The sequence below is a fragment of the Coregonus lavaretus genome (assembly GCF_964263955.1).
Source record: "Coregonus lavaretus genome assembly, chromosome: 9".
NCBI lineage: Eukaryota > Metazoa > Chordata > Actinopteri > Salmoniformes > Salmonidae > Coregonus > Coregonus lavaretus.
The window spans coordinates 31,887,972-31,911,804 of NC_139996.1; the positions used below are offsets into that span (position 1 = coordinate 31,887,972).

The 23,833-nt window shown below is 43.5% G+C and overlaps 1 protein-coding gene across 1 annotated transcript in view; it reads right to left on the minus strand.

Annotated features, from left to right (window-relative positions):
- LOC311135409 (multiple C2 and transmembrane domain-containing protein 2-like) overlaps positions 1–23,833 on the minus strand; it is a 43,610-nt gene that overhangs the window by 14,236 nt on the left and 5,541 nt on the right. The window contains exons 3-17 of the mRNA XM_084169343.1: positions 22,064–22,123; positions 21,870–21,966; positions 17,428–17,570; positions 17,118–17,194; positions 16,914–17,025; positions 16,787–16,807; positions 14,038–14,238; positions 13,194–13,324; positions 12,780–12,966; positions 12,510–12,603; positions 12,295–12,397; positions 12,093–12,195; positions 11,868–11,969; positions 11,635–11,709; positions 11,172–11,291 (exon numbers count right to left, since the gene is read on the minus strand). Of these exons, the coding sequence (XP_084025469.1) occupies positions 11,172–11,291; positions 11,635–11,709; positions 11,868–11,969; positions 12,093–12,195; positions 12,295–12,397; positions 12,510–12,603; positions 12,780–12,966; positions 13,194–13,324; positions 14,038–14,238; positions 16,787–16,807; positions 16,914–17,025; positions 17,118–17,194; positions 17,428–17,570; positions 21,870–21,966; positions 22,064–22,123 (1,626 nt within the window). The remainder of the gene's footprint in view (positions 1–11,171; positions 11,292–11,634; positions 11,710–11,867; positions 11,970–12,092; positions 12,196–12,294; positions 12,398–12,509; positions 12,604–12,779; positions 12,967–13,193; positions 13,325–14,037; positions 14,239–16,786; positions 16,808–16,913; positions 17,026–17,117; positions 17,195–17,427; positions 17,571–21,869; positions 21,967–22,063; positions 22,124–23,833) is intronic.

The following is a 23,833-nucleotide window of genomic DNA, read 5'->3' on the forward strand; positions in this document are numbered from 1 at the left end:
AAATACAATTTAATCTTTGAAAGGTTCAAAAAATCCTCTTTCTTAAACTTTGTTTTCATGAGAGGAGGAACTTAACCAAAAGGCTGAAAGAAAACAAACCTATTAACTTACAACACCCAATGGAATGAGAGGTGGGATGCCTGCACTACAATAGCTCACTACAATAGCATGCTGTGCAGTCTAAGTGTGGACTGCTGGGGGCTTGTTACAGTAGAAACAATATGTTTAACTTAGTCCTGAGACAGGATGTGAACTGCTGGGGCCTTCAGGCCTCCATTTGAGCCCTGTAAACAGCAGACTGGTCCTGTCATATCAGCCTGTTTCCAGCCCTACTGGCTCTGGGGCAGTCTACCTACTGCCACACAAGGCCTAGGTTCAATGGATTCAAACTGCCACCAGGGAAACGTGAACCATGAGTAATGCTGTAAACACTGGGCCCTCACAGCCCTAGGCTTCGTTCAATAATATCTGAGTAATGTGAAGTGTAGGAACAAGCAGAAACACGGTGGGATGACCAAGATGTGAATACCTAATATTAACAATATGTTACTGTAATTTCTCCATAACAAATTAGTTGAATTATGCAGCCACAGCTAACACTGGTGGGAAAACCTAAAGGTAAAAAATGAATATGCATGATGTGTGGAGGTAGCTTCAGAGTGACTCCTTTAGGTTATGAATAACCTACGTCATATGTTGTCACCTCTATTCGCATGAGGCTATTCTAAAGCGACACTCTTTTCACCCCACAGGAATTCAGCAGGCTGGCAGACAGGTAGCCTGTCATATCCAGAGTATTCCCTTTAAAAGAAAAAGAAAGGGGAAAAAATGTGCCTGGAAACTGACATGAGCCCAGCAGGAATGTTGAACCCCCTTGCCCTCCCTGCAAAAACTGCTACATAAACCACTAAAGTCTAATTGCCTGGTCTCTGTCTTCCTGTGCAAGTCAACAGAGGGAACCAATTCATTTCCTCCCAGGGAGCCGGCAGAGAGAATCTGTCACAGGTATTCATAATCGCCCACTAATGCAAATTTCTTCTCATCGCGCTCTGGCTTGGTGGACAAGATAAAAGCATAGAGAAATAAAATGCCTTTTGTATAAACTCAGCGCCTAAATGAGGGTATAAACCAAAACTGTCAGAAATATCTCCTCAATTCCTCCCTCTCGGTTTTTAAACACTAATACAAATGTAGCTATGAACATCTGGGAAAGCCTCTCGGATTCCATCGCTCAGGCGCACAGAGCTGCCTCTTAGACGTCAGATATCCCTCATTAATGAGCAGAGGTATACTTTTCTCCTGTCTCCTCACATTCTCTGCTGCTTCTGTGAAATGGAGACGGAACTAATTCCCTGCTAAGTGGTTTATGTTTTATTAGCGCCAAGCGTGAGTGATTAAAGGACGGTGTGGACAAAGTGCAACCTGTCAGGCTTAAGTGTAAATTTATATTGAAAATAATCCACCTTTTAATTGGCCTCAAAGTTGGGCTCTATTTCATTTCAGTCTTGAGAGCCGTCCTACCGTATTTTTATCCTGCTACAAATTACACATGACAACAGGAACCTTAAAGTCCAAAACACTACAACACTAATATGTTACATGGGCGGTAAAGCAGTCATTTATTTCACCAAAAGTACACAAAGCAACAAACAGAAAGCAGGGGAGCTAATAATTAATGATCTATCTGAACGGTACGTTTACACACAGCAGAATTGGATAATGAACGACTTGTAATTGAAAGTGTTAGTATGTCTGAGAGGAGTGTCTTTCATGTAGGAAACCTCCCTTGACAAACACCATTTAGCTGAAAAATGCCTGCATGATAATGCATGGGGTGTCTAGGGGGAAAATAATTAATTAATTAAACTATTAGCGCGCGGTGGAGTAGGTGATGGAGATGTACTCTCCTTAGCCACCTGTAAGCGCCTGGAGAAGGACCGACCCTGGGCAGCGCCACTCTGCCAGCAGGGTTAACAACAGGCTGACAGATTTGTTTTATAGTGCCATTAATATGATTCCAGTAAATGCATTCTGCGCCGTCTCATGCAGATTCCCTGGCCAGCAGAATCCAGCACCTAATAATAAAGCACTCAGCGATTAAAAGTGTGAATAAAATAACTCTTAAAGCTGAGCAAGCATGGCAGCTCACACCACCCACACTCTCCCAGGAGGGGAAGAGGGGACCGCAGCAGGAACAAAAGGACAAAGACGCCCTCTCCAAGAGTTTCTACCATCCTGCAAATTGATTAATGGGAGAGAGGCCCAGTCTACCACCCCAAACTACTGACTGACAGGAGGTCTGCCAGACCCTGCATGTCTACACAGCTCCATGTAAACATATACTACAGTATATACTGCATGTGCCAACAAATGAAATGTGATATAGAGAATTATATTTAATCCTACAATTATAGCAATTATTACCAATAGTGTATCACTCATTAACTGGACATTAAGCATGCATTAAAGAGGACACAGTAATTACAAATACAATACGACTGTAAACAGCTCTAATGGGAAATGTTTTATCTCTTCTGTGTTTATCTCATATTTATCGGTGGTAGTGCTTGGAAAGCTACTCTAGCTACGAGAAAAACAGAGCAGAGAGAGAGGAGAGAAGAGAGCCAACTAGCATTATGGGGGTCAGTCAGTGGGGATGTGGATGGATGCCAGATTACATGAACGTAGCTGAATAAGTTTAACAAGGCTGACTACAGGCTCCAGGGGTATCTGTGTGAGAGTGAGTGTGTGAGTGAGTGTGTGTGTGTGTGTGTGTGTGTGTGTTGTGTGTGTGCGTACTTGCGCATGGGACAGAACAAAAAACCAAAATGTAAAGGGGGTAAAAACCTTGCATAATCGTCACTCTAGTACTTTTTCTGGGTGAAATCAAGGGCAGTGGGAGTAATCTGCATTGCATCCTCAATTAAAATACAAAAAAACCTATTTATAATTAATCAAAGGCCCCACTGGCAGCTCGGCTCACGCAGGCATTTTTTTCAGCCAGGCTGGAACAGAGAGTCTGGCTGAGGGCTAATGTTGGGGACGCTAGTCGGCGGCAGGCTTTAAAGCATCTGTAAACCCAGAGCAATGAGACATGTAATTTGTGGTGAGCTCGGGCCAATACGGGGACAGGCATTCAGGGGGTGTCGGAGGCAGAGAGGAAGCACAGATAAGATTTCTCTGCAGGGCAGGTAGAGTGTGTGGGCAGCAATGGTGCTCGGAGCTAACGCTGAATAAATATTTCAAATACGCTCAGCTCAAGTCTTATCGACTAGGGAGAGCGAGAGAGAAAAAGAGGGAGAGAAAGAGAGATGCTGCATTCTACTGAGAGCGATAAAGGGGAAATCTCACCTCCCTCTTGAGCATGACCATATCAGCTGTAGCAGCTCAGACTCCACAAAAGAATGTATACACAGTTCACACAAATAAACCATTGGTATACATAGAAGAGTTTCTGATAATCCATGGCCATATCAATTTTTTTTTAGTAGTTTTACTTACTACAATGGCTTTTAAGTATGCCATGGAACAATAGTAAATATAACAATAAATTGCAATCTAAACTCCATAAATTGTAATCAAATTCCAACAACTAATCTGGAAATGAATGTAATATTTATTAATCTAATTTAGTGTAATTAAATAATGATGAATAAACAAGGAAATTGAAGATTCGCAACTCAATTAATGTTAGCTAAGAAAATTCTGCGGCTAGTTAGGATGCCAGTACTACAGTACAGTAGTGATAGTGTGCTCTTTATCAAAGGGAAGGGAAGACAAGAGAAGGGTGGCAGGGTATTAGCATTAGCTTGCAGGCCCGGTGTTGGCCATTGTCTCCCTGTCTGTCTGACACATGCCAAGGCTGGAGCATATCTGGAGGCAGGGTGGAGTGGGGCTGGACCAGGGTTGGACCAGGGTGGTCAGCAGGGGCCCTGTGGTGCCTGTCAGTGGTGGCCACTCCGACCCCAAGCTCCAGCACTGGCCACGAGTGTTTAATCCGTGTCGGGAGCGTTAACACTGAGCGACCTCCTGGGTGACAGATCCGCCATGCGAGCCTTTCCCCCAGAGGAGGTGGGGAGGGAGGGAGGGAGTGGCGTGGACTCTCTTTTCCTTCCCTCCCTGTCAGCTCGACTCACAGACACATTAGCACGCCGGGGCCGAGTCCTGCCCAGTCACAGCCACACACAGGGGCGGTCAGGTCGCAGGCTCTGCAGTGGCCGCCTGGGGAGGTGTGTCCTCTGTGACTGGGAAGGTGGTGAGCATGTTAGAGGCAGTCATTATGATACAGCACACACCACAGGGCCAAAGAGCTCTATTTCCATGTCATTTAACAAATCAAATCAAATTTTATTTGCCACATGCGCCGAATACAACAGGTGTAGACATTACAGTGAAATGCTTACTTACAAGCCCTTAATCAACAATGCAGTTTTTTAAAAGAAAAAGTAAAATAAAAAAAGTGTTAAGTAAAGAAATAAAAGCAAATAACTAAAGAGCAGCAGTCAAATAAAATAACAGTAGGGAGGCTATATACAGGGGGGTACCGGTACAGAGTCAATGTGCGGGGGCACTGGCTAGTTGAGGTAATTGAGGTAATATGTACATGTGGGTAGAGTTAAAGTGACTATGCATAAAAACAAATAGAGTAGCCGCAGCGTAAAAGAGGGGGATTGGGTGGGGTGGGGGGGCAGTGCAAATAGTCCGGGTAGCCATGATTAGCTGTTCAGGAGTCTTATGGCTTGGGGGTAGAAGCTGTTGAGAAGCATTTTGGACCTAGACTTGGTCGCTCCGGTACCGCTTGCCGTGCGGTAGCAGAGAGAACAGTCTATGACTAGGGTGGCTGGAGTCTTTTACAATTTTAGGGCCTTCCTCTGACACCGCCTGGTATAGAGGTCCTGGATGGCAGGAAGCTTGGCCCCAGTGATGTACTGGGCCATACGCACTACCCTCTGTAGTGCCTTGCGGTCAGAGGCCGAGCAGTTGCCATACCAGGCGGTGATGCAACCAATCAGGATGCTCTCGATGGTGCAGCTGTAGAACATTCTGAGGACCCATGCCAAATATTTTCAGTCTCCTGAGGGGGAATAGGCTTTGTCGTGCCCTCTTCACGACTGTCTTGGTGAGTTTGGACCATGATAGTTTGTTGGTGATGTGGACACCAATGAACTTGAAGCTCTCAACCTGTTCCACTATAGCCCCGTCAATGAGAATGGGGGCGTGCTCCTCTTTTTTTTCCTGTAGTCCACAATCATCTCCTTTGTCTTGATCACGTTGAGGGAGAGGTTGTTATCCTGGCACCACACCGCCAGGTCTCTGACCTCCTCCCTATAGGCTGTCTCATCATTGTCGGTGATCAGGCCTACCACTGTTGTGTCGTCGGCAAACAAATGTAAACGCCTGGAGTTTGCTAAATGGCATTGGCACTTGGATTGCAGCTGGTGCTGTGGTAGGATGACATGAAAATAGAGCTCTTTGGCCACGAACACCAATGGTGGGTTTTGCGTCTAAATAAAGTTGCATATGCAGAACCCATATCTACTGTAAAATATGGTGGTGGAGCTTTGATGTTTGCTTCCACTGGTCCTGGGGCCCTTTTTAAGGTCAACGGCATCATGACCTTTACCCAGTACCAGGACATTTTTGACAAAAATATGGTTGCCTCTGCCAGGAGGCTGAAACTTGGCCGCAAGTAGATCTTCCAGGGAGACAATAACCCCAAGCACACATCAAAATCCCTCCCAAAATGTTAATTGATCACAAAACATTTTGCAATGGCCATCTCAGGAGCACTTATTCATCTTAAAACTGCATTGTTGGTTAAGAGCTTGTAAGTAAGCATTTCACGGTAAGGTCTACACCTGTTGTATTCTGCGCATGAGACAAATACAATTTGATTTGATTTGAGTCTCCGGACTTCAACCCCTTTGAAAATCTGTGGTTTGAATTGAAGAGGGCAGTCCATAAGCGAAGACGAAGGATATCAAGGATCTGGAAAGATTTTATATGGAGGAACGGTCTAAGATCCCTCCCAATGTGTTCTCATAAAACATTTTAGAAAAAGGCTCAGTGCAGTTATCCTTGCAAGGTGAGGTATTGAAACAGGGGTGGCAATAATTTTGACCCCTATCTTTTTGAGAGAAAAAATCTCTCTGAGCAATTGTATTAGTATAAAATAAGAAAATGTTCAAATTTTCTTGAGCATACAATATAGCTCAGTTTTTGTATTATTTATTTTATACAGTCTTTTTTGCTAAGGATGCCAATAATTTTGGACCTGACTGTAAAACCGCTACAGACAAAGCACCACAGCAGATGCACCAACACAGAGGGCTGCAGTGTTAATCATAGCAACATCATCTGGCTTGTTTATCCTCTGAAATTATAATTTCATGCCACTTTATAATATTTCAAAAAGTGAATGAAAATGAATATATTTTACAATACAAGCCAATGAATTATCAAAATAAACTTGAATATAACGTTTATTATTTTGCAGGAAATGTGTTATTTTAGCTCTCTAATTGAGAGAGGACAACTGTCCGCCAGAGAAAGGCTCTCTGTATAATAAGAGGAAGCGTCTCAAGGTTACGGTTACCAGCTAGCCCCAAGAGCTGTCAACTGACACACTGCCATCCACTGTGGCGACTCAAACAACAATACTGATTATTTAAAAATGGAAGGCATCGCTCAATGTTTGCAGATACTAATATCCTATTCTTTAAAAATTAATATGTCTCAGACTATTTTCTAAATCATGCACACACACACACACACACACACACACACACACACATCACCATCAAGGGCTGTCTCACTCTCCCTCCCTGCCACATTCCCACTGCAAACTCTGTGAGAACTCCCACAGCCATAGAGTTTAAGAGTGTAACCCCCCTGAGACTGCAAGAACCCACTCCTTTAAGGCCAGCCAGCCGAGCCACACACAGTCCTCCAACTTTTTCAACAGAAAGAAAACAGATGCAGAGAAAGGAACAAGAGGAAGTTTCTCAGGCATTTACGCAGTTTGACTTTACACTCCTCTCACACTCTTCTGGTCATACATACTGCATTACTGCATTGCAGTAAACCAAAATGGAGCAGATCAGTGCTCACCAAACATGTCATTTTGGGGGACGGTGTTAACTAGAATAATTATAACAGCGCTGATTATGCCTTTGATCCTGGCCGTCCTGGTATTCTGGGTAATGGCCCCGGCCGGCGTGTAGGGGGGCGGGTGCAGCAGCACCTCACAGGTGGTCCCCCGGGACCACTGGATCCAGATCTGACCCTGTCCTGCTCTCATCTGGGAGACAAGGATTCTATCAGCCCAAAAAAGCAGCCTTGGCAGCTGCCAACTGTGTTTACAGCTGCACTGCATAAAACATTCATCAAATGCCATCTTTACAGTCTGTGATGTGAGGCAATCAGCATTTCACAGGCTGTCAAATGATGTCTAAAACGGTTGCTACCTGGCAGTGTCAAAAAGAAAACGGTTCAAATACTCACATAAGGTACACAGGCTTCTTTCTAGTCAGAACTCCTGACAGACAAGACTAGCTCATATGTTAAAATATTAATTATACTGAAATACTTCAAGCGCTCTAATGACAGCAAAGCTCAAAATCAGCTTTCAAGTGTTAATGACCCCCTTTTCTTTTTCATACTTACATTCATTTCTTCTAAATCAAAATTGTTCTAAACTTTAAACTTCTGAAACAGATTAATATGGCCGGCTAATACATGCTCATTTAGCATGTTTGAGAAACTTCTGTTCTGTTGGTCCAGTGGATCAACAGAATGGAGGATTTCACTTTCACAGTTTTTTCCCATGAAGGATTCTAGTTGGGAGCAGTAAGTGATCTCCCATCAGGCTCTACACTACATAGTTCAGTAGTGCTATAGCGCCATCTACAGGCACTGAAAATGTCTGCAGGAAAGAACTCTGGGTGACCCCTCTCTCCTCCGTTGCTGCTGATGTATGGCACATTCATCTAGCTCAGTCTTGGGGAGAAGCACATTTAAAAGGGAGTTATTTTATGAAGATTGTAGCTGTCACGCTCTCTCTCTCAGAAGAAGGGAACATGTCATTGTCAAACTTTAGAAAAAGGCACTTCCTAGGCTCATTACTGTAGCATAAACAAGCACTGAAAAAAATATAAATTTATTGTTTGCATTTCCCTTCACTGATGAGGACGTTTATGAGGCTTTGCAGGAGAAAAAAAATTAATGCGTGAGAAAGATTATTTTAACATGACCTAATTAGAAAGTACCCATTTTAAAACAAACCTACAAGTGGAAAATCCAAGGTATAACTTCAAACAGTATAGACTCCACTTATGAAGGAGATTACGCAATCAGAATCAGTAACCTCTAGCCTTGCAAAACATTACAGTGCTGCAGAAGTTTGCATTTATTCGAGGCTTCCTCTTCACATTATAATACTCTATGGCAGCAGAATGCCTGATGAGCCATCAATCTTGATTTCAAAACAGTGTACATTATATACCCAATTTAAATAGTCTACTCAGAACACATACTTTTCTGATTGCCACAGGGAAAAGTTATGTGCCTGAGAAGTTTATATATCTAATATATAGTTTATATACCTCTGTTAACATAGACCAGACCTGATGCTGCCCAAAGGGGCAAAACATTGCCAATGCAGCTCATGGGAGATTAGATTGCAGTGTACTTCTTGTCAGACAAATCTCTCATACAAACTAAAAATACTTCACACATACCAAAAGGTATTTTATAATGCACACACGAAGATCCACATTCCCTGAACTGACTGCTTCATCTGAGCAGCAATGTATACTGCATGTTGTGAGCAGGTCAGAGTATTAGCCTATGGGACTTACAGCAGCTTGGTGGCTAAGGCTTCCTGGTAAGGCACTAGCGAATGATCCCACAGTCCTGGGATGAAACCACATCAGCGGTAATGCATTACAGGATGCATATGGAGTAAAACAGCAGGAATGGTCTAGCTGGCTGATAAATAATGTATTGTAATGTATATTAAAGGCTGAGCCCACACTGCAGCCGTTCCTAGCGGCATACTCTGAGAAGCAGGAGAAGCAGAGGCAGAGTGCTGCTGTAGAAAAGAGCAGACCGTCTTCTAATTATGCACATCTGAGAGGCAAGCAGAGGCCATCTGTCAGTGTCTGAATCAGTTACCTTATTACCAGCGCCTAAAGATATAAATATAGGAGAGGGAGCTGCTTTCATTAAGGCACACGGTGGCATGCTGCTTCAGACAGCTCCAAACACAAACTTAATTGCAAATGAGGACTTGTTGTGAGGAGGAGTGGCCCTAGTGTGGCTGTGCTGTGGCTGACCCCGCTGAGGGCCAGGGCACAAGCATGTGTAGTGGTACGCCACTGGGCTTGTAATGGCTGTCAAGGCCCCTCAGCTGCCCTCTCGTCTCACATGGCAAGGATTTTGTCTGTCTGTGTTTTTACTCACGCCCAGGAGTTCTCTTTGACTGTCGATCCGAAGGCCATATTCAGGCTACAATTGTTGCTGCTCATCATGCAGTGAGGTGTTGCGGATGCGATGCCTGATTAGAAATCAGAACTTTTCTCCGGTCTAACTCTATCTGCTGGTGAGTGGGTGATAAACACTACTTATTTATCAGCAGGCTGATTCACTCTCTCCTCAGGCAAGTCTCAGCAGACACCTTTGACACAAGCGCTTTGGGAAGCACACCTCATTCCAGAGGAAGCCATAGGGCTCAGTGGACTGCAGATAGCCAGACTGCTCTATTGCAGTGTGTCTGTCTCTAAATAGAACTGCCTGGGTACCAAACTGTCCATCTTCCTCACAATGAAGATAAGACAACACACAGAAAACATGTCCTTACTTTCAACAGGAGCACTGTGCTTATATACAAAATCAACAAAACATTTATCTACTTACAGTATATATATTTAGATCTATTTATACTACAGTAATGTACACATTTCTGGCAGAGGTATGCCAGAGAGTAATCCCTGTTTTTCCCTCCCCTGATCTCCTATTTGTGGGCTGGTCTTGAACAGCAGGTGTAGTATAAGTGAAAATGAAAGACCACCACACTCTGGTGGCCTGCACAGCATCTAATTATAGGTGGGGGCCAGGAGACGGCCCTATCCCGCTGACCTGTCACCTGTCAGCTCGCCTTCCCTCCTGCTTTCCTGACTGCCTGGCCGCCCGCATGGCTGACTACCTGCCTTTCTCCCTCCCAGTCTCTGCCTATCTGTCTATGCGCCTGCATACAATATACTCTGTCTGTCTGTCTGTCTGTCTGTCTGTCTGTCTGTCTGTCTGTCTGTCTGTCTGTCTGTCTGCCTGCCTGCCTGCCTGCCTGCCTGCCTGCCTGCCTGCCTGCCTGTCTGTCTGTCTGTGTCCATACCTGTACCATAGGCTCTGATATGGTGAGCCTGGCCATTGCCTGAGGGGATATCCACCTGAGGATCAGTGAGCAGGGTTTATAGAATACACCAGGTATGAAATGCACGTCGCCCCGAGACAGAACATAGAGAGGAATGAAGGCTGTGAAGACAGGGATCTGTCTGTGACCGCTTCCTCACCCTGACTTGACGCTGCCAGGGGTTTATGGCAAGAGGATGCTCTTAATCATGACATTACATGTGCTTTAAGGGGAATTCATGGGGTGAAATAAAGATTATTTCAGCTTAGTGCAATAGATCACAACGCCTCATTAAAACTGCTAAACAGAGACATTTATACAAGGTTCAAATCTCCCAGGCCGACTGTCAATCCTCCTCCACACAGAAGAGCAGAGTCTGTGATCCTCCGAACACCGTCCCCAGGGGGAGGGCTTTACCAGGAAGTCAGATGACCAAACCGAAGCCCTTCACATAAAGCCATAGTGCCAGAAGAACACTGAAGGAAGACAAGTGGGGTTTGAATTAAAGGATAGAGCACATCTTCTACTTTACTTTCAAATGCAAAATGGAGATGAAGACAGGAGCTTCGATTCTTTGGAAGCATGTGACTGAGAAACAGTAACAAGAATCTAGATACGTATACCTGACTAACCATAATGTCCATCATCTATTTCACATAGACAAACGAAAGAGTTAAAATGTTCTGCAGTGAAATAGGACAGAGATACCACTTGCACAGCCCAAGGCTTAGCGCTAGTTCATTAACATGGGGCAATGACTTACCAGGAAGGCTATTATACTCTGTCGCTTGCTCTCCCACTGAAAACAGCTTTTAATGTACTGTAACGTATGCAGCACTGCCATGGTGATTTTCCGAACTCTGTAGATATTCTGGGCAAGGACCTAATGGGAAAATCAGATGGCAAATGGCAGTTAGCATGATTTGATAAAAGCTTTATGTGTATGATTCATACGCAGGTTTATTCAGGTTTACTCAAGGCCTTATTTGCTACTGTGTGGCTTTATTAGTTTGATGTCTGGAGCCAATAAAGCCAATTAGTTAGACTATGACCAATCAAAGCTTTGATGCTGCTTGCCTGTGGCAGCTTTGTTTCTGTTATATGAGGGACATGTTCCAGTATTCACGTTTCACTCCTTCATTCAACAAACTGTATCTACCATGCTTTATGTGTATAAATTATGTATTTTAGATTATATAGGCCTAAAATTCATTGCTAAAACAAACCTTTTTGGCAAATTTTGGGTTGTCCTCCAGGAACTTTTCCTCTTTTGGTTTGAAGGTTCTTATGCCAGCTCTAACCTGAGAAAGATATTACAAATTGTCAAAGACAAATCCAATCCAAAAGCAAAAGGAAACTCAATGCAATGGGAAAACTCAGTATACAGTGAGTATGGTATATGATTGGGTCATCTGTCAAAGAGCATTAGCTAGGCTAGAATCAGCCAGTGAATTCTTACTGGGTTATAGTGGACTTCCATCACCAGTGAGATGGTCCCTTTGGCCGGACCCCCCAAGTTCGCTTTCTTCAACCCCCGGGTGACCTGCTGTCCATTCTGAACCTGTAGCGTTGGAAAATGTAGTACAATCAATAGCCCTTCTCTGATCCATTACATGTTTTACGACTTGTCAATGTCAGTGAATGAACTATAAGCCCATTATGAATCCAAGGATCCCCAACTTACAGTGAGTAATGGAATGGCCACTCTGCCCAGAAAGTTAGGGGCTTTGTCTCCGTCTTCACCAAAGACCGTCATCTCTAAAACATCATGGATGTCCTTTATTGGGCTGTCAACAGATAACCAGTTAGTCCAGATTTGAAGGAATACATTAATTTGCATCAATGTATACAAAGTACACTATAAGACCAAGTAAAAACACATTTACAATGTAAAGACTTTGTTCCACTCAGGGTTGAGTGTTTTGTAGAGGGTCTGAGTCTGTAGCCTGCTGTTCCCCAGCTCCAGTACACAGAATGGATCACTTTTCCCTGCAAAGAATTAACAAAGCTGTGTTAAAATGTGTGTGCAAATGTAGATGAACTTAGCCATACATCTTAACCAGTTAAAACGGTAATGGTTAAAAGTGGAGTGATATATCACCATTGAGGTCAGTTGATGTGAGATCTGTGGCACTGACAACCTTGACTTGAAGGAAGCCAACCTCCCTCAAACTTTTGTGAGAGTTCCTCAAACTCTGCAAAAGTAAAATGATACAAACAGTCTTAGTTAAATGTATTAATGCAAGTTAGTATTCCTAGAGAGCTTTTGAAATGTACTTACTTATCTGCTAGTAGCACTTATATTAATTCTAGCATGTAAAATGTCAAAAGTGGCATGAATAAATAGTAATATGTCACTAAAAGTACTAACATATTTCTCCAGTATTTGGTCCCTCTCGTCTGGCTGTTCCAGGGGAGGTTTGTTGATTTCGTTGATGGACACCCCACAGCAGGGGTTGAGGGTGGCCAGGAACACCAGCCTGCCCTTGTCTTCATCCAGGACGTGGGTGTAGAGCTGCTGTGTGGCTACTGGCAGCCTGGACAGGTCCACCTCAAACCTAGATAAAGATGGGATCAGTCTTCAATATCACTGCTTAATAAGAATCAAAATCAAATCAAATGTATTTATAAAGCCCTTTTTACATCAGCAGATGTCACAAAGTGCTTATACAGAAACCCAGCCTAAAACCCAGAACAGCAAGCAATGCAGATGTCTATCTGAAAGAACAGCAGTCATTCCACAAAAACAACACTAACTATCAGAATCAAGCAAATCAATACTCACATTCCCCAGGATTCCTCGCTCTTCCTGCCTCTCTTAGCAAACACCTCCACCTGCAGTGGCTCCAGACAGTCCTCATACTTGTTGAAGTCAAACATCTCCCTCCACTGAGGGTTGGCTTGAACGCACAGGTTCTGGGGGAGAGAGAAAGAGCAGAGTGCTTATACAGTACTGTAGTGTGAGTGGGCACTGGCACAAACACACACAGAGCCTGGTGTGGAGCAGTGTCAGGTTTAATGCAGTGTCACAGTGAGCAGAGACTACATGACAGGTGGATTAAGTCTTCATTCAGTGCGACCAGGACGGGGCGGGGGAGAGGAGAGGAGGGTTTTTTGTGTGAGTGCACCTCAGCCTCCTCTCTGGGATCGTAAACACTGACAGCATCCAATTAGAATTAGCTTTGTTCAACAAACAAGCCGAAACGAAACCAGAGAGGTTTACAGAGAAATGACATGAGAACACAAGACTGGCGCACTGCGGAATCATCAGGGGGGAGGCCAACAAGTAGAGGTAGATGAGCAGGGCATGCTGGGTATGCAAATCAAGTGAAGCATAGTGAAGCCCTCTACCTGAAGGAGAGCGTAGTGGGGAGATTGTACAGTGGCAGAGATACCTAGTCTAATGAGCTGCTCTGCAATGCCCCAGTGAGCCAAGGTGGAGGTGAGCCACTGACAGGCACCTGCTGGGAGAAAGGGAGGGAGAGAAGGAGAAAGGGAGAGACAGAGAGAGAGAGAAAGTGGGGGATGAAAGGAGGGTGGAGAGCATGTGCAAAGGGTAGTGGAAGAGAAAAGGAAGGGAGGAAGCAAAAAAAACAAGGAGAAATTGCTATATAGAGAAAGAAGCTCACCTTGCTCTTGTACCTCTGCTCTCCCAGCCTGTAGCGCACATAGACGTCCCCCTGGCCATTTTCAGGCATGTCCTGTCCCTCTACCAGAGTGATACCAAACACTCCACTCCACAGCTGGCTGTTCTTGGTGGCCTCAGCCGAGTGCTGTGACTGGGCCTTATCTTGGGGCTGGGTTTGGTCCCCCTTTTGGTTCTGGCCTCCCTAAGAGACTCAAACATGGACACACAGCTGCATTAGGACACCCTCCATGACAAAACTCTCTGAGTGGCTACCCCACTCCATTCACCTGCCCCTCAAGTCTGGCACCTCATTACATCTATGGACTGCATGAAAGTACTGTAGGACTCCGCTAGGTTCCAGACCCTCTCTCTGTTTGTGCACATTAGCCCATCTCCAGTGACAGCAGCAGAGCCACACCAGCGAGGAGAGGAGAGGTTCCTGAAGAGAGGGAACGTCAGTGAGCAGAGCAGAGCAGCCAGATGTCCCTGGCTGTGACAGTCCCACTCATCACAGACCCAGAGACAGAGTGGGGGGAGGCAGGACACTTGGCATACTGCACAGGAGACAGCAGGCAGCAGTGAGTAATGATGCAATCCAACCACACAACCCTCTCATCAGCAAATTATGCATGGATGTACATACAGCCTGGGAGTGATTTATACAGCATACACACTGGACTATTCTTCACTAAATCCCAAACCGAAATGTCGACTGTCTTCAGTGATATCTCTTATCTCAATTGTCCAATCAAATCTCTAAAATCAGCTATTAGGGTGTGAAAGGAACAAGATATCCAGGATGTCAGAACACTGAGACATCAAGGACAGCCCCTCCCAAATGATCCAACAGTCCTGCCGTGGCACAGCGGGAGACAGAGGGGGAGAAACAGGCCTTGATACGTGTCCATGTGTTAAAGTTCCCTTGAGCCTGTGCAGTGATAGGCTGTCTCTTTCAAAACAAACAGCAGAGAGAGAGAGAGAGGTTGTGTGGGCTGACTAATTAAAGAGCAGGGCTGTAATCTGCTCTGGCCTCTTTGATACTCTGTCTCCCTCTGCTGCCCTGGCCGGCACAGCTTCAAACGGCTCCCCTGTCACCCCGTCCCTCCCATCTCCTCTCCCCTTCTCTCCAGGGTCTCCACCCACACCGCAGCCCTGGGACCAGGCCGCTGGGGATCAAAGCCTGTACATTGGTCTCAGGGACCTGCATTAACATGGAATACCACGGCACAGCGCTGCTCGGCCCAATAAATACCCCTCCTCTCCTCGCTACAGAGGAAGGAACACAGAGGAGTGGAGGAGCGACATAAAGCAGGGCCCGGCCAAGTCATTCCAAGTGTTTATCTTGGACACAGTTCTATCTCAGCGGCCAATAAAACAATTCCACTTAACTGTAAGTGGCCCCTAAAGAGAGTCTATTCCTGGTCCTAAAAGGGGTCTGCGATTGCTTCCATATGGTGGGACAGCATGGGGACGACCAGGATGAGCTCAAACCTAGGTCCATTTGGCTGGTACCTCGGCTCTGTCCATCCACAGCTGTGATATTACATCCTAACATCTGGGTTATTGCCCGCTATGCCTGGGAATTATCAACCTCACGAATCTTCGGCATCCCACACTGGCAATGTGCCTCGAACAGCAGAGCCAGCCCCCCCTCTCTCCCATACGGCCTCCTCCAGACAGAAACACTATCACGCAAAGCACAGAAACAGAGTTTTACTGGGGCAGTTGCCATTCACTGTCTCTGTGGTAGTTGTGTTGAGAGTGAACAGGAGTGAGGAATAGCACTGGGAGATGAAGAATGACTAGGAGCTTAGCGCTCAGTCCCGGCCACCAGGATAGGTGTCAAATGGAACAGTATTTTAGAGAAATCATATTTGTCAAAAATATGAATTCAAACATCACATTAACATTGTCATGCGGCAACCAAAATGTATTGGCACTGTCATCTGCCTCTGCAAAATGAGAGTGTAAATTTGCCCCATGATTTTATGAACATTTCCACATTTTCTTTCTGTCTGTCCATTTATCCATCTGCAGAGCATACAATGGGTATGTGAATTGTGTTTTATTTCTTACCTATTTAACATCAAACTCAGATTTAGAGAGAGATTAAACAGTGGCAGATGTAGTGACTGAATAGGTGTGAGAATAAACCCACAAGCACCATAATGAGAAGAGCACCAGTCCAAAACACAACAACACTAACTGCATCCAATTTCAGCCTTAATCACAATGCTTCAAAAGAGAGAGCTGTATTAAGGGCTCTACTCCAAACTGTGCTTAGTCAACATGTAGATATGATGTTAACATGTTTAGATCACTTGTAATGCATTGTTTAGTCTGACACTTGACTCTACACAATTCCAAATAGAAAATGCAACTTGTCATTGGCACTGTGACAAGGAAGTTAACTATGAAACCATGTTTACGAAATACATTATTTAAGGTTGAAAATGCATGCACAAAAACAAAGATCCTGGGACTATACTTCGCTCATTGTTATGATCATCATATATAATACAGTGATCTACTGCCCCCTGCTGCTGGATATCAGGCACAATATCAGCCATATTTGGATTTCTCTGACTAAAGTAAAGGCTATACTGTTAGTAGGTCTAGTATTGTATGTCTATTCTAGCAATAGACATTGGCAGATACTGACATTGAACACATTTTAGAATTAGATTTACACCACAAAATTATGCAAGTAGAAAGTAGACCAGTACAAAATAGACATTTCAAAATCCTACCCTCTTTTTCTGGTGCCATTTCTGTAAAGGAGAAAAAAATTCAGGAACATTTTAAAATATTGAAAATATTGACATTGAAAATTAGAGATGTAACATTCTATAGAGACTCCAATCAAATGAGGCTTACACGTCTTTTGATAGTAGCGTCTCTAAAAGTGAGGCATGTGTCCATGACGATGACCCCCATGTCATCCTCCAGACTGTTGGGGTCCTCCAGACTCAACACCATCTCACCGGTCCTGGACAGAGAGAGAGACAGAGACAAGAAGTACTGCAGTTTACTAGATAATACACAGGCTGAGTGATTAGTAGCTTCATGTGTATTACTCACTTGTCTAATTCAAGGTTTCTGATGACAATCGTGCTGGAACCCATGAAGTCATCAGTGGTTAGGTCCTTATCATAGACCTGCAACAATTATAAACACCATACTCAATATAAAAACAGTTACTGTATGTCAATCAGGTTTGGAACAATTAACTAATATTGCATGCCAGTTTTATATCCTATGCAGGCCATAGCTATGACATGATCAGAGTGTCAATCTGTCACTTTTATGACAATATAAGTACATTGTCGTTCATGTGTAGGTGTTACTTAGACAACCTAAGTAAAAAAAAACAGATCAACGTGATACTCACCCTCACGTCAACAACCTGCTCTCGATCCTGCAGGGGGAAGGAGAAGGACTCGCTCCATTTTGGATTCAGGTTCTTATACACAACTTTGCTTTTGTAAATTGTCTTCCCTTCCAGTTTGAACTTGACATAAGGATCACTTTTACCTAGAGTTTCAAAAACAAAACGGAAGGTTCAGAAAATAAAAGCATTATCAGATTATCAACACAATCAGTCATGATATTAGGCAAAATCCTACTTGCAAATGGGTGTCATAACAATTGTATAAAAAAAATATATGACACAAGAAACAAGTCAGATCCACACAATTTAGAACACACAGACACACACACCTTCCTCCCCAGCTAGATACAGTTGAAGTCGGAAGTTTACATACACTTAGGTTGGAGTCATTAAAACTCGTTTTTCAACCACTCCACAAATTCCTTTTTAACAAACTATAGTTTTGGCAAGTCGGTTAGGACATCTACTTTGTGCATGACACAAGTTCATTTTCCAACAATTGTTTACAGACAGATTATTTCACTTACAATTCACTGTATCACAGTTCCAGTGGTTTTACATACACTAAATTGACTGTGCCTTTAAACAGCTTGGAAAATTCCAGAAAATGATGTCATGGCTTTAGAAGCTTCTGATAGGCTAATTGACATAATTTGAGTCAATTGGAGGTGTACCTGTGGATGTATTTCAAGGCCTACCTTCAAACTCAGTGCCTCTTTGCTTGACATCATGGGAAAATCAAACAAATTAACAAAGACCTCAGAAAAATTATTATAGACCTCCACAAGTCTGGTTCATCCTTGGGAGCAATTTCCAAACGCCTGAAGGTACCACATTCATCTGTACAAACAATAGTACGCAAGTATAAACACATGGGACCACGCAGCCGTCATACCGCTCAGGAAGGAGACGCGTTCTGTCTCCTAGAGATGAGCGTACTTTGATGCGAAAAGTTTAAATCAATCCCAGAACAACAGCAAAGGACCTTGTGAAGATGCTGGAGGAAACAGGTACAATAGTATCTATATCCACAGTAAAACAAGTCCTATATCGACATAACCTGAAAGGCCGCTCAGCAAGGAAGAAGCCACTGCTCCAAAACCGCCATAAAAATGCCAGACTACGGTTTGCAACTGCACATGGGGACAAAGATCGTACTTTTTGGAGAAATGTCCTCTGGTCTGATGAAACAAAAATAGAACTGTTTGGCCATAATGACCATCGTTATGTTTGGAGGAAAAAGGGGGCTGCTTGCAAGCCGAAGAACACCATCCCAACCGTGAAGCACGTGGGTGGCAGCATCATGCTGTGGGGGTGCTTTGCTGCAGGAGGGACTAGTGCACTTCACAAAATAGATGGCATCATGAGGAAGGAAAATTATGTGGATATATTGAAGCAACATCTCAAGACATCAGTCAGGAAGTTAAAGCTTGGTCGCAAATGTGTCTTCCAAATGGACAATGACCCCAAGCATACTTCCAAAGTTGTGGCAAAATGGCTTAAGGACAACAAAGTCAAGGTATTGGAGTGGCCATCACAAAGTCCTGACCTCAATCCTATAGAACATTTGTGGGCAGAACTGAAAAAGCGTGTTTGAGCAAGGAGGCCTACAAACCTGTCAGGAGGAATGGGCCAACATTCACCCAACTTATTGTGGGAAGCTTGTGGAAGGCTACCCGAAACGTTTGATCCAAGTTAAACAATTGAAAGGCAATGCTACCAAATACTAATTGAGTGTATGTAAACTTCTGACCCACTGGGAATGTGATGAAAGAAATAAAAGCTGAAAGAAATAATTCTCTCTACTATTATTCTGACATTTCACATTCTTAAAATAAAGTGGTGATTCTAACTGACTTAAGACAGGGAATGTTTACTAGGATTAAATGTCAGGAATTGTGAAAAACTGAGTTTAAATGTATTTGGCTAAGGTGTATGTAAACTTCCGACTTCAACTGTATATCAAAGAGCTGTGTGAGAGACTGAGATATGCAGGGAGGAGGTACACCCCACATTTATTTAAGAAAACAGAGGGATGTATCTGTTTAATTGTGAAAGAAGAAACTCTCGGCAGCATGAGGCAACCAGCAAATAAAGTCCAGAAACCAGGAGCAACCGGTGTTAATCTCCCAAGCCTGTTAAGAAAGTCGGCCTGGTGGTGGCGTGGGGGGACGGGGCGTCTTTGTCTCAGCCATGGTATGAAGATTGGCTGAAAAATGAAAGCCAGTCCCATGCCTTTATTTGTATGGTGGAATAAAAGGGTGCTTGAGAGAACCTGCAGGGAGGCTTGAATCCCATGACAAAGGCCCTGTGGGGATGGGCTGTCAGACCTGTCAGCTTCCGACTCCAAATGAACATCTCCCAAAAGCAGGCAGGACCCACAGCAGCTCCGCCCTGCCAGTCTGACAGGAAAACCTCCAGGCAACTTGACAGGAGGAGAATGTGGCAGCCAGTGAGGAGAAAAGCTCTGGTGTGACAGAACGGTGACCATTGAAATTAACCGCGAAAAAAGGGGAGAACAAAAAAGAGAGGTGGGGGCTGGTGGCTGGTGGCTGGTGGCTGGTGGTGAGGGTCCTTTCAGAATATGTAATGACAGTGGATGGTGTTGGTGGATCTCTGGCATCGTGTTGATTGTTGGGCAAACAGTGGAGAGGCAGGGGGCGTATGGGGATTGCATCATCATCATTGTGACATCCTGTCAGGAAAAGTAAGTTCTCAACTAGCAGGGAGCTGTGGCCCGAGACGACAAGGTTAGTGAAGCCACGGCGACAGTCACATAAGAAACCTTAGCACAAGCTGAGGGTTACATAGAGAAAATAATATAGCCTACATATGGCAGCAGCGGTCAGTCAGGCAAAGAGGTGGAATTTAAGATTGCAGTTTTAAAAATCTTTGATTGAAATTCAGCCAAAAACCTCCAACTGATATGTTCATAAAATAAACAAAATGTTCCAGAGATGTTTGGTTTTCAATCGCAGAGGAAAATTCATAAAGGCCATGTTGTTTCTTTCAAACAGCAATTCAGTCTATGGACAGGTGAGGTCACTGCTTCCCAAACTAATTGCATTGCATTCCTACAAGCCCACAATGAGAATGGGCAGATGACTGAGGAAATGAAAAATTTAGGTATGCATTTGAGAAACATTTTAGTTGTATTTTGGTGAGACTAGATAATTCATATCCAGCAAATATTAAATATAACAATCAATCATTTTGGGCATACAGACCCCAAACAGTCAGTAGTATTCCACAAGCCCTGTGTATCTTATCTGCAGTATATAACGGAATGCCATAAACTGAGTGTACAAAATACCTTCCTAATATTGAGTTGCACCCCCTTTTGCCCTCAGAACAGCCTCAGTTCGTTGGGGCATGGACTCTACAAGGTGTCAAAAGCGTTCCACAGGGATGCTGGCCCATGTTGACTCCAGTGCTTCTCAAGTTGGCTACACTGATTGAAGTGGATTTAACAAGTGACATCAATAAGGGATCATAGCTTTCACCTGGATTCACCTGGTCACTATGTCTCTATGTCATGGAAAGAGCAGGTGTTCCTAATGTTTTGTATAACCAGTGTATATGACATCCCAACAAATCAACATCTACTGTCCTATACAGACCAAAATAATAAGTATGACATAAGTAAACATAAACATTTCCAACCATTGTGATGTAAGATCAGGGATTTCCTTTCACGTGTTCAGAACACTATGAATTACAGTAGAAAATACCACATTTCTTAGGATGTATTTTAGGAAACCTCCAGCAGGTGGCAGCTTGTTATTTGTGGCAGGAAAATGTTATTTAACAGTAACAGTGAAACATTGCATGAACTCTCCAACTGACTAAACAATTATAGCCTCTAAATTTGCATTGGTTATGAAAACCACACCACATAATTTGTTTCTCCACACATGTTGTTTACAAAGAAACAGCCAGAGTGCATCGCAATCTATTCAGCACACCACTGAGAATACTGTGGTGGAGCCTGGCTGGCAAAACACACTTTTGCACTATACGAGTTATCCATATTTTTCAAAGTCACAGAAATATATCTAAGATATACCAACCCCATGTAAGCTTTTCTGTAGTGTAACTGCTCATATGGAGTTGGGCAGGGTTTGCTTCCTTAAAGGAAGGCTCCTGGGTGTGTTTTGGCGACAGAGTCTGGTCTAACTGGAATCACTGTCAAAGATACATTCCACACAGTTATGGGCCCTTTGTAATGTGCTTCAACTAAAAATACTTTCTTGATGAAATGTTCAAGATAAAGATCAACAAAGTAAATATGATGAATTGCTTTGTCATCATCCTACTCACAGCATAAGACACTCCTTCTCAAGTTGAAAGTATGTATCTATCAATATACCCAGCATGCCTCAGACATTACATTCATCCATATGTAGACCTCCAGAAGTAGCAGGTTCTTTCCATCCACTTACCATTGCGGTCTCTGATGACCAGGTTCCTGCCCTCCTTCAGGTTGACGGTGAGGAGGTACTTCTGGATAGGACCAGGTGGGCCCCCTGCTGCCATAGCCTGTCAAGGAAAGGAATCACATTAATATGATGCTTTATAGTCTACAGCCTTAGTGTTGTCCATTATTGTTGACAAGGTCTGGAAGTCCAGTACTCACATTGTTGCCTGATTGACCCTGCAAGGGCTGGGCATTGAAATCATTGTGCTCATTGGGTAACTATGGGAGAAAAAAATGTAAGCTTATCAAAAAGACATCTACAAAGTATGGAACAAAGTTAGATGTTATCATGTTCAGTCACGTTGTTGACCACTGTTGACCTCAGGTACTATAATTGTACCGGCAACCAGTAAGGCAGGTGTGTGGCCTCAACAATGTCTGGCCTTGTAATAAGACAGATCTACATTTAATACAATGGAAGTGGCTTCAGGTCTGCACAAGAGCTACTAAAATAATGTTTATTCTGCTCAGCTTATACATTATATGAGTATACGAATTGCTATCTGCAACGAGATTTCTGACAAAGAACCACTGAAGCATTGTCTTAAAGCTAGAATCTTTAATTGAAACAATAACAAAGAGGCCACCCGCCTCTGTTTTGTAACCACTCTCTATGGATACAAGGACTGACCATCCATAATATAAAAATTATAATTCTAACCATGTTTTTATGCTATACAGTGTTTTAATCGAGTACTCGAACGGACGTCAAAACTCGATCTTTAACCAGAGATTTAAAAAATATATAATACTGTAAAACTATTTGTCTTATTAATTTCTTAACTCTGGTCAAAATGAAAAACAGGGTGGCAGGTAGCCTAACGGTTAAGAGAGTTGGGCCAGCTCAAGCTCTCCTATCACAGCACAACTAGCTCCATGAGTAGGGCCCTGTGTTTTGGTTAATCATGTTGCATGACCTCGATTTTAACCTTTATTTAAAGCTTTTCATCAAACTGTCCCATTTTCTTTTTATGTCAGATGGTCCAGCACCATTATCAGACAATTCATTTTGGGTCTAATTCCTATTTCTGGAAATGGCTTAAAATAAAGGTTCAAATCCAGATCATTTGACATGATTAACCTAAACACATAGCCCTATCCACGAGAAATCATATGCTTATCATGCACAAAGAAACATTCTCAGAGGGGGACAAGAAGCAACAATCTCGCAGTACATCCTTTGCCACTGCAAAGCGCCGCTGTGACCCCGCCAGAGGCAAGCAGGTAACACAGCTCATTACAGTTTCGATGAATGATTCTCAACTGGCACATGTGTTTTATTGATTGAATATACACTGAACAAAAATATAAACGCAACATGTAAAGTGTTGGTCCCATGTTTCATGAGCTGAAATAAAAGATCCCATAAACTTTCCAAGCTTATTTCTCTCAAATGTGTGCACAGATTTATTTACATCCCTGTTAGTGAGCATCTCCATTGCCAAGATAATCCATCCACCTGACAGGTGTGGTATATCAAGAAGTTGATTAAACAGCATGATCATTACACAGGTGCACTTTGTGCTGGGGACAATAAAAGGCCACACTAAAATGTGAAGTTTTGTCACTCAACACAATGCCACAGATGTCTCAAGTTTTGAGGGAGCGTGCAATTGGCATGTCCACCAGAGCTGTTGCCAGATAATTTAATGTTAATTTCTCTACCATAAGCCGCCTCCAACGTCGTTTTATAGAATTTGGCACATCCAACCGGCCTCACAACCGCAGACCACGTGTATGGCGTCATGTGGGCGAGCAGTTTGCTGATGTCAACGTTGTTAACAGAGCGCCCCATGGTGGCGGTGGGGTTATGGTATGGGCAGGTATAAGCCACAGACAACAAACACAATTGCATTTTATCAATGGCAATTTTAATGCACAGAGATACTGTGACGAGATCCTGAGGCCCATTGTCGTGCCATTCATCCG